This window comes from Chiloscyllium punctatum, chromosome 15, assembly GCF_047496795.1.
Source record: "Chiloscyllium punctatum isolate Juve2018m chromosome 15, sChiPun1.3, whole genome shotgun sequence".
Lineage (NCBI taxonomy): Eukaryota > Metazoa > Chordata > Chondrichthyes > Orectolobiformes > Hemiscylliidae > Chiloscyllium > Chiloscyllium punctatum.
The window spans coordinates 75,451,050-75,462,126 of NC_092753.1; the positions used below are offsets into that span (position 1 = coordinate 75,451,050).

General features: G+C 38.9%; 1 protein-coding gene across 2 annotated transcripts in view; it reads left to right on the forward strand.

The window, feature by feature from the left end:
* The window catches only part of urb1 (URB1 ribosome biogenesis homolog), a 117,875-nt gene that overhangs the window by 17,725 nt on the left and 89,073 nt on the right, over positions 1–11,077 (forward strand). For both annotated transcript variants that reach the window (XM_072585491.1, XM_072585490.1), the window contains exons 6-8: positions 5,174–5,270; positions 5,758–5,843; positions 10,893–11,018. In XM_072585491.1, the coding sequence (XP_072441592.1) occupies positions 5,174–5,270; positions 5,758–5,843; positions 10,893–11,018 (309 nt within the window). The remainder of the gene's footprint in view (positions 1–5,173; positions 5,271–5,757; positions 5,844–10,892; positions 11,019–11,077) is intronic.

Here is an 11,077-nt window from a genome sequence, read left to right on the forward strand (position 1 = left end):
TGGATCACCAGAGACTTTTTTTCCTAGGCCGAAATGTCTATCACAAGGGGACATAATTTTAAGGTGATTGGGGAGATGCCAGAGGTGGGTTCCTTACAAAGAGAGTGGTTGGTGCATGGAATGCACTGCCAGTGATGATAGTAGAGTCAGATACATGAGGGACAGTTAAACGAGTCTTGGATAGGCACATGGATGATAATAAAATGAAGAGTGTGTAGGTTAGTTTGATCTTAGAGTAGGATCAGAGTTCGGCAAAACATTGAGGGTCAAAGGACCTGTATTGTGCTGTATTATTCAACGTTCTATGTAAAAAGTTGTTTTCCCAGTTCAGTCCCAATCAAAAATACAGAAAAATAAAGACATAAGATCATTAGAATTAAACAGCCCCTACATTTTCCAAAACAGCATACATGTTTGAAATGGGGCTACCTACAGAAGACTCCTGCACTACCTGCCTACCTCTCTTAGCTTTTTCTGGAGTTAACCCATCTATGTGACTGTATCGGACACTTCTCTCCCCCTCACCCCCCATAACTGCCATCCATCACACAGCCTTGATCTTGTAAATTCCTCATTGCCTCCAACTGATCCATTCAACCTGATAGGATTTGCAACCAATGGCATTTGTTGTAGATGTATTCCTCAGTAACCCATAAACTCTCCCTAAACTCCCACATCCGACAAAGAACGTATCCCTCTACTAAGGGCCATTTTTGCTTCTTTCAATCTACAAACCCAGAAGACAACACTGTCTTATTCCTCTAGAAAACACTGCTCCAGGTTAAATAATACTTCTGGCTTACATTTTTAAGTTTAATCAAGAAACGTAGCTCAATAAAACATATAATCAAGTAAGAGCCCACTCTACTCACTACTGCAGACTTATTTTAAGGCCATGCTTAAAACCTCCACTTATCTGTTTCTATGCTGTGACCTCTCCCGACAGGTTCCTCCAAGATCAGTTATGAATTTAGCTGTTTTTTCATTTTCCCAGACGTGTTCCAATGTCCAGCGATACATGAATTCAACAGCAAAGGCAGTAACTTCAAACTCTGTCAGTCTCTCTCTCTCTCTCCTGCACTGACGTCACCATGTGCTTCCTTTGCCTGTTCTTCTCCTTTTTAAAAGTGCTGTTGTTTTGCCTTTTTTTTCCAAAGTTCCAAAACAGTGCAACAGCATATAAAACAGTAACTGCTGCTCCTGAAGTTTGAGGAAATCGCTTCCAACACCTAAAATACCTCAAAAAAAGGAGCAGCTGTTATAGCCAGAAAATTTTCCCATCCTCTATCTTTGATTACCCAGAATCCTTTCCCAATTAAGCCACCTTCTATGTAAAAAAATAAATTTGCCTCCTATGACTTTTAGATCTCTTCACAGATGCTGCCAGACCTTCTGAGCTTTTCTAGGAATTTTTGGTGTCGGTTCTGATTAACAGCATCTACAGTCCTTTTGTTTTTTATTTAGGGTAGACGTTCAAATTAGTGTACTTCTAGCTGCCGATTTATTTTAAAGATGCCATTGTAAAGTACCCTTAACTGCAACTGCGTTTGACATTGGCACAAATCAATAGAGAGAAATTCAGAATATTTAAGCACCCTGTTTAATATTTACATATTTGCAGGCCAAAGCGCACCTCATTAGAAAGTACATAATACAAAGTATATAATGATTTGATATGAAATATCTGTAGGGCGTTCATGCAAGCTGTGGCTATATTTAAAAGTGAATCATAGAATCCCACCCATTCAGCCCATCACGTCTACACTGATGCTTTGAAGAGCATCCCACCCAGACGAACCTCCCTAATCTATCCCTACAACCCCGTGTTTCCTATGGCTAATCCACCTAGACTTTGAATCCCTGGAGAGAATTTAGCATTACCAATCCACCTAACTTGCACATCTTTGGACTGTGGAAGGAAACCAGAGCACCCAGAGGAAACCCATACCAACGCAGGGAGAACGTGAAGTATATCACCTGCAACATTGGCAGCAGTGGGATTCAAACCCACAACTCAGCAGAGTCTTTATCTTAAATCCAGCATCTTAGACCATTTAGCCACACTACCTCATGATAGAATCATTCTATATTGCTTCTGTTGCTTTATTCGTAAAAATATATAATAGTATACATGAATATTTTGTATGTACAAAGATAGCTCAGTAGAAATTTATTGTAATAATTCAGTCAAAATAGTATATGGTTTAGGACACGAAGATAAATATGACAAGTACTGTGGATCTGCTCACTGCTGGAAATGTTAATACAGCATTCTACAAATGTCATTGTTTTAGGATACTGGTCATTACTGCAGACACTATGACACATCAGAGCGGAGGAAATCACTTGGGCACCTGAGGCAGTATCACCACTGAGAATAGATTCTTCTGATTCTATCACGAGACAGAGAAAAAAGTGCACACTTGTGAGTGAGGCCAATTATAGGGGTTAGGAGCCTTAGTTGTTGTAATTGTTCAACAGGGTTGAGATTCTTTTAATTGATGTGAAGTTGAAGATATGGTTGATATATCTTTTATTTTAGCATTTGGATTTTGAACTAGTGGCATGTGGGCTTTGGTTCCTGTGTATGATGGAGTTTTAGTGTTTTCCTTATCAGTATTTCTGGAGCTTTTTGCTTTGTAAAAACAAGTATGAGAGCGCAAGAGTTCCTGGAGTGATAATGGAAAATATTTCCTATTGAGAGAATATATTACAATTAGACAAAGCAAGCATTGAAAAATATTTAGCTTTCTTTTGCTTCAGAAGAATCCGGAATTGATTTTCTTTTGCTTAGGGAAACAAAGCAGAGCTTGGAATGTTTTTGGTCATAGTCATAGAGTCATACAGCCATGGAAAAAGACCCTTCGGTCCAACCAGTCCATACCAAACTTAATCCCAAACTAAACTACCTTCACCTGTCTGCTCTTGGCCGAAATCTGTCCAAACCTTCCTTATTCATCTACCTATCCAAATGTCTTTTAAAAGTTATAATTGTACCTGCATCCACCGCTACCACATGCGAACCACCCCTATGTAAAAAAATTGCCTCTCATGTCTTTTATGAATCTCTCTCCTCTCACCTTAAAAAATTTGACCCCTGGTCTTGAAATCCCCCATCCTTGGGAAAAGACAATTACTATTAACTTTATCTATACCGCTCATTATTTTATAAACTTCTAACAAGGTCACCTCTCAACCTCCTGCGCTGCAGTGAAAAAAGTCCCAGCCTATCCAGCCTTTATTTATAACTCAAGCCTTCCACACCCAGCAAAATCCTGGTACATCTCTTCTGAATCCTCTCCAGTTTAATAATATCCTTCCTACAACTGGGTGACCAGAACTAGACGCGGTGTTCCAGAAGAGGCCTCACTAATGTCCTGCATAACCTCAACATAACTTCCCAACTCCTATATTCAAAGTACTGAGCAAAGAAGGCAAATATATCAAACGCCTTTTTAACCCTCCTGTTTATATATGATGTAAACTTAAAAGAATTGTGCACCTGCACCCCAAGGCCCCTCTGTTCTACCACACTACCCAAGGCCTTACCACAAATGGTATAAGTTATACCCTTGTTTTTCGAACCAAAATGCAATGCCTCACGTTTATCCGGATTGAACTCCATCTGCCATTTTTAAGCCCATTGACATCCCATTGTAATCTTAGAAAACCTTCTTCAGTGGTTACTACACCATTAAATTTGGTATCGTCTGCAAACTTAATAACTATGCCTTCTATATTCCTATCCAAATCATTTATATAAATGACAAACAAAAGAAATCCCAGAACCGATTCCTGTGGAACACCGCTGGCCGCAGGCTTCCAGTCCGAACAACATCCCTCTACCATCACTGTCATCTCCAGCCATTAAGCCAATAATATATCCAATTGGCAAGGTCATCCTGAATCCCATGTGACCTAACTTTCCTAATTAGACAACCATGTAAAACATTATCAAAGGCAAAAATAATCCTAAAATCCAAAAAAAAAGTCTACTGCTCATCCATCACCAATCTTTTTGGTAACATCCTCAAAAAACTCAACCAAGTTTGTGAAACACGATTCTTCTCACATAAAACCATGCTAATTCTCCCTAATCAATCTTTTTCCTCTCTAAATGTCCATAAGTCCTCTCTTTTATAATCACCTTCAATAATTTACCCACGGCTGAAGTAAACTCACAGGTCTGTAGTTCCTTGGTTTCTTTTCAGTTTGCAGAAGTTTCTGTTAAATTTAAATGTAAGAATAAAGAAAGGAGTTTAGCTCTGTGTAAAGGTTTTATTTTGAAATTCTAGTCCAAAAGTGTTTAGTTAGAACACTGAAGTGGTTATTTGAAGCTGAGAAAGTCTAAGCTCCATTGTATGATTAATGAAAGAAAAGCTTATTAAACTCTCATGACCTGAAATTAAAGGAAATTAGTTAAATCAAACCTAAAGATGTGCTATAAAAAAAGCTGTTTGGTATTTGATTACTGTAAAGTGATAGTGTTTCGTGATGGTTAAGATTGTATTTTTACCATCTGTTTTGAAATGTTATGTATATATAGTTGATTTAGTCTATTTTACCTCCATTTCTTTTGTATAATAAATCTGTTTTACTGATAAAATCAAAATGACAGCATTGTGTGCAAGTGCTTAAGTGGACGACCACCTCGTTAAGTGCATATTCAAAAATCTATCAAACCAAATTTCATTCTGGGATCTTACTTTTCCAATAGAGAAATCAGCTGGATTCCAATAAGCAGCTTGGTAACAGAGGAAATTCTTCATTCGCTGGTCATGATTTTCAGAGCTATGTAACTCTCACATATAGTGCGTTATTGGTATCTTTTCCAGGCATTTGTAGCAGTAGCTCCAAGTATGGACGTTATTAAGATTGAACCTTTTTCTTTGTCATTCCTGAGTAAAAATATTCTGTTAAAAATACTATTATTTTTTAAATGTGATAAAGCCAGCCCAGTGGGGATGGATTTGGATTTTTAGAGAGCAGTAGTGGGTAATGAACAGGGGAGGAGCAACTGGGGGTGTGAGGAGATTTACTCTCCAAAGACAGATGTTGGAAGCTCATTGAATATTTCTAAAAGTATTTCTGCAAAAGTACACATCTTTTTACATTGTTTTAAATCATCTCTTTAGAATTGGTATTTTTAATGATATTGTGTCTTTCTCTCTAGGGGATGCCTGATGTACGAATGGCTTATATCCAGTTCACAGTTTCTTTTTTGATAGCTGGTGACGACAATACCATCAGCCAAGTCCTGGGCTTAAAAGGTATTTTCAGTCTTGGAATTCAATTAGATTAATCCACTTTTTTATATATCCCTGAAATAAAGTGATCAAAATAGATTCCAGACAGTTTGTGTAAACAAGTTTTTGTTAGTATGGAACAACCTGTTGTGAATTTGTGGGGCTACAGTACAGGACACTGCCAAGGTTAAAAAGAGATTGACTTGCTTCTCTCTCAATCAAAATGAGATAATCAATTTGAAGATTATAACTGGAAAGAACTGAAGATCAGTAGTTTTGAAACCTTTTGGAAATGATGTGTTGGCATAGTACTTCAAGTGATAAATCAATAATATGCAGGGGGAGGAAAGTGTATGTACAACAGTGCCTCAGGATGTCAAGACAGTAATGAAGATATTTGGGAATAGTGATGTTTGTATCAACCATAAGTTGGAAAAAAAAAGTTGTAAAAATGATTAGTTAATTACTAGTTAAAAACTAGATTGAACTAAATTGTGCTTTTTTTAAAAAGATTTCATTACAGACATTTTCAGTTCTGGACTGAAAGAAGATCGGATTTCTATCATAAATTTACTTCTGTCAGCTTTAAGAACAAAGGTTTGTTGGTTTGGATTCTGAATTTTTACTGAAAGGTTTTTGCAAGGTTTGTGAAGGTTTGTAGCTCAGGTTGAGGTTTAGGGTGTAGGTTTGCTCGCTGAGCTGTAGGTTTGATATCCAGACGTTTCATTACCTGGCTAGGTAACATCATCAGTGGCGACCTCCAAGTGAAGCGAAGCTGTTGTCTCCTGCTTTCTGTTTATATCTTTCTCCTGGATGGGGTTCCTGGGGTTTGTGGTGATGTCATTTCCTGTTCATTTTCTGAGGGGTTGATAGATGGCATCTAGATCTATGTGTTTGTTTATGGCGTTGTGGTTGGAGTGCCAGGCCTCTAGGAAATCTCTGGCATGTCTTTGCTAAGCCTGTCCCAGGATAGATGTGTTGTCCCAGTCGAAATGGTGTTTTTTTTCATCCGTGTGTAGGGCTCCGAGGAAGAGAGGGTCGTGTCTTTTTGTGGCTAGCTGGTGTTCGTGTATCCTGGTGGCTAACTTTCTTCCTGTTTGTCCTATGTAGTGTTTGTGGCAGTCCTTGCATGGAATTTTGTAGATGACATTGGTTTTATCCATGGGTTGTACTGGGTCTTTTAAGTTTGGTAGTTTTTGTTTGAGAGTGTTGGTGGGTTTGTGTGTTGGTGGGTTTGTGTGCTACTAGGATTCCGAGGGGTCTTAGTAGTCTGGCTGCCATTTCTGAAACTTCTTTGTATGGTAAGGTGGTTAGGATTTCTGGCTGTGTTTGGTCTGCTTGTCTTGGTTTGTTCTTGAGGAATCTATGCACTGTATTTTTTCAGTATCTGTTCTTCTTGAATACGTTGTATAGGTGGTTCTCCTCTGTTTTCCGAAGTTCGTCTGTGCTGCAGTATGTGGTGGCTAGTTGGAATAGTGTTCTGATACAGCTTTGTTTGTGTGTTGGGATGGTTGCTGGTGTAGTTAAGTATTTGGTCTCCGCTATCAAGATTCATAGCAGAAGCAGTAATGCAAAGACTAGAACAAACAGCCCTACCAACCATCAGACCAAAAATCCGGGTCCGCTACGTAGATGACACCTTTGTCATCACAAAACAAAACAAGATAGAAGAAGCATTTAACATCATCAACAACACCCTCACTGGCATAAAGTTCACCAAGGAGGAAGAAACCGACAACAAACTCGCATTTCTGGACGTCACAGTCGAAAGAAAAGACAACGGAGAACTACAAACCTGCGTATACAGAAAACCGACAAACACTAACCAAATACTTAACTACACCAGCAACCATCCCAACACACACAAACCAAGCTGTATCAGAACACTATTCCAACGAGCCACCACACACTGCAGCACAGATGAACTTCGGAAAACAGAGGAGAACCACCTATACAACGTATTCAAGAAGAACGGATACTCAAAAAATACAGTGCGCAGATTCCTCAAGAACAATCAGACAAGCAGACCAAACGCAGCCAGAAACCCTAACCACCTTATCATACATCAAAGAAATTTCAGAAATGACAGCCAGACTACTAAGACCCCTCAGTATCCTAGTAGCACACAAACCCACCAACACTCTCAAACAAAAACTAACAAACTTAGAAGACCCAGTACAACCCATGGACAAAACCAACGTCATCCACAAAATTCCATGCAAGGACTGCCACAAACGCTACATAGGACAAACAGGAAGAAAGTTAGCCACCAGGATACACAAACACCAGCTAGCCACAAAAAGACACGATCCTCTCTTCCTTGTAGCCCTACACATGAATGAAAAAAACCACCATTTCGACTGGGGCAACACATCTATCCTGGGACAGGCTAAGCAAAGACATGCCAGAGAATTCCTAGAGGCCTGGTACTCCAACCACAACGCCATAAACAAACACATAGATCTAGATGCCATCTATTAACCCCTCAGGAAATGAACAGGAAATGACATCACCACAAACCCCAGGAACCCCATCCAGGAGAAAGATATAAATAGAAAGCAGGAGACCTTCACTTGGAGGTCGCCACTAATGATGTTACCTAGCCAGGTAATGAAACGTCTGGAGAGCAAACCTACACCCTAAACTGAAAGGTTATTAATGTTGCTTTGCCAGCACCCAATTATTTTTTGTTACTGTGTGAGTTGGGAGAGGTAACTGAGCATAAAACTGTGAGCAGTGAATTGTAAAGATTAACAGAAGATCATTTGCACTAATGCCTTAATAATGCCATCAGTGAGAGGGTGGTGGGGGTGGGGAGAAAGTACAATAGGGGAGAGTAGGATAGGTGAATGGGGGTGGGGATGGAGGTGACTCATTCACATTACTGCAATTTCTCTACCACTGTAAACAAACATTTTGCATCAGTAATGTTATAGACGTGGTGTAGTGTTGATACATAAAGTTATTATTTTCGCTAGCTGTTGGGTTAAGGGAGAAAATTACAGGTTAATGGACTGGATTTTCCTTTCTCAGTCATAGTAAACACAAATTATTAAGATATGGCAATTTAAGACTGAGATGAGGAGGAATTTCTTCTCTGATGGTTGTGAGTCTTTCAAACTCACTGCCACAGAAAGGTATGGGACGGGGAGCTTGTGTATATTGAAGGGAGAGATTGATAGGTAGATTCTGATTAGGTAAAAACAAGGACTGCAGATGCTGGAAATCAGAGTCTAGATTAGAGTGGTGCTGGAAAAGCACAGCAGGTCAGGCAGCATCCGAGGAGCAGGAACATTGACGTTTCAGACAAAAGTCCTTCATCAAGAATAGAGGCATGGTGCCTGCAGAGTGGAGAGATAAATGAAAGGGGGTGGGGGTGGGAAGAAAGTAGCAGAGAGTACAATGGGTGAATGGGGGTGGGGATGAAGGTGATAGGTCAGAGAGGAGGGTGGAGTGGATAGGTGGAAAGGAAGATAGGCAGGTAGGACAGGTCATGAGGGCGGTACTGAGCTGGAAGGTTGGAGCTGGGTTGAGGTGGGGGAAGGGAAAATGAGGAAACTGATGAAATCCACATTGATGCCATAGATTCTGATTAGTCAGGAAATCAAGGGTTATGGGGAAAGACCAGGGAAGTAGGTATGAGGAGTGTTGGATCAGCTATGATCCAGATGAAAAATGGAGTAGGCTTGAGTTACGGAATTGCCCTCTCTTGTTCCTATTTCTTATGGTCTTAAAACAGTCTGAGGTTTTCTCCTTCCATCAAGTGCCTTTCTAACATCGGCAGGGATGAGGTGCTGGAGAAGTTGAGATGTGGGGAAGGAATCAGATTTGTAGAGGGCAGTGGTGGGGAATGAACACTGGAGGAGTAACTGGGGGTGTGAGGAGATTTAATCTCCAAAGACAGATGTTGGACGCTCATTGACTATTTGTAAAAGTATTTCTAAAAAAATAAACTTCTTTTGTCAAAGCTTTCAAGCTTTTTGTCAAATGTACTGAATAAAATAGGTGATGGCCATTTTCTGGTTCATTTCTCAAGGTGCTGGCCTAACCAATCAGAGTCAACTTTCTCGGTTTAATGCTTGGTAGTTAATTGATACATTCCCATGGCAATGCCTCTATCAATCCACTTGTTAAGCAACCAGTACACTCTCTCATGCAGTATGATTGTTGTTTTCCCTTTACATTATTATTGTAATTGTCTTGGTAAGACCAAAACAAAAAGCTTCAATTAAAATGTCTTTTTTCAGTAAAACTCAAGTTTTGTAGGATCAAATGACTACTTATGAAAGTAATAAAAATATTTAACAGTTTAATAGCATTAAATTCTCTTAGAGCTTTTCAAATACTTGATATTGTTTTTAAAAACATCTATTTTGTTACTGAGGTAAAGACTGGCCTCATCAACATGTCTTCAGTTCTTGATGCCATAAGAAGGCATAGTTTGCCAGCATAACACCATGCTGGAATACCTCACTGTTTGTTCAGATACTAGGTTCTGCTACAGGAGGATCAAGTTTTTACTGTAGCTGACAAATCAGGTGATAACAAGTATTTTTTTTATATACTGTCAGTGCAAACACCACAGGAAAATCTGAGCCTTCAAGGAATAAGAAATTTGCTCATGCAGAGTAATTTATGTTTTGATGAATTAGATGTTATATATTCGCCACACAAATCAAATATACCATACATGTCCAGTTTAAAAAGGTTGTGGATCTAATCTCCAGAATTTTATACTAGATTTCTACCGGTGCTGCTGTCTAACTGCATGAAGATGTCATGTAATAATTCCCATTTCATATTTCCAATCCTTCGCGTTTCGTATTTGCAATCCTTCTGCTTTGGCTGAAATTGTTGTGTCTGTTTTTCCCTTGCTCTTTGTGAGTGGATTGTTAGTGCAAGTAAGAAGAGGTTTTATTTCAGGCTGACTATTTCACACACTTTGGGACACTGTAAATATTTTCAAGTATAGTATGAATGGTGAAATAGTCAAGTGTTTAGGCATAGATATTAGGATTAAGCAGAGTTAACTTGGCTTCATGAAAAGGAAATCACGCATGACAAATTTATTGGAATTCGTTGAGAAGGTAGCAAGCAGGATAGAAAGATTATCTTATGAGGTTATGCCTATAGTAATTGGAATTTAGAATGAGAGGTGATCTGATTGAAACATTTAAGGTTCTCAGGAACTTTACAAGGTAGATGCATAATCTCAGATTAAGAGGTTATCATTTAAAAAGAAGAGAAATTTCTTCTCTCTGAGGATGGGGAATATGTGGAATTCCTCACGGTAGAGGCTCGGTTCTTAAATGTTTGAGTCTGAGGCAGATTCTTAATCAGTAAAGGAATCACGATTATAGGGAAAGTGGAGTTGCAGCAAAGTGGAGTTGAGGATTACCAGATCAATATAATAATCCCATTGAATGGGAAGTGGGCTCAATGCGATATATGGCCTATGTTTACTCCTATATCATATGGTCATTAACTTGAGAAATTTACTTGTGTTGGAAATTGAGGGCACAAGCCGTAGATTTTCTTTTTATTTAATCCACATAGAAATCTTGTCACCAATAACTTCAAGAAGTTCTAGTTGTAATGGTTTAATCAATTAGATCAAATTTCTTCCGTCTTATTTTTGTCTTCTAGGTTGTCTATAATAAAGCCATAAATAAAACACAGAAGGTTCGTTTTTTCACTGCAGGCGTTTTGACCAATATTGCTTCCTTATATCACTGGAACGGAATTATTGACATCCAGTTAAATGATGACAGGGTAAGACTTTTTTCTTAAGTATGATAGGACTGATATGACTGACTTGATAGCGAGTTTTG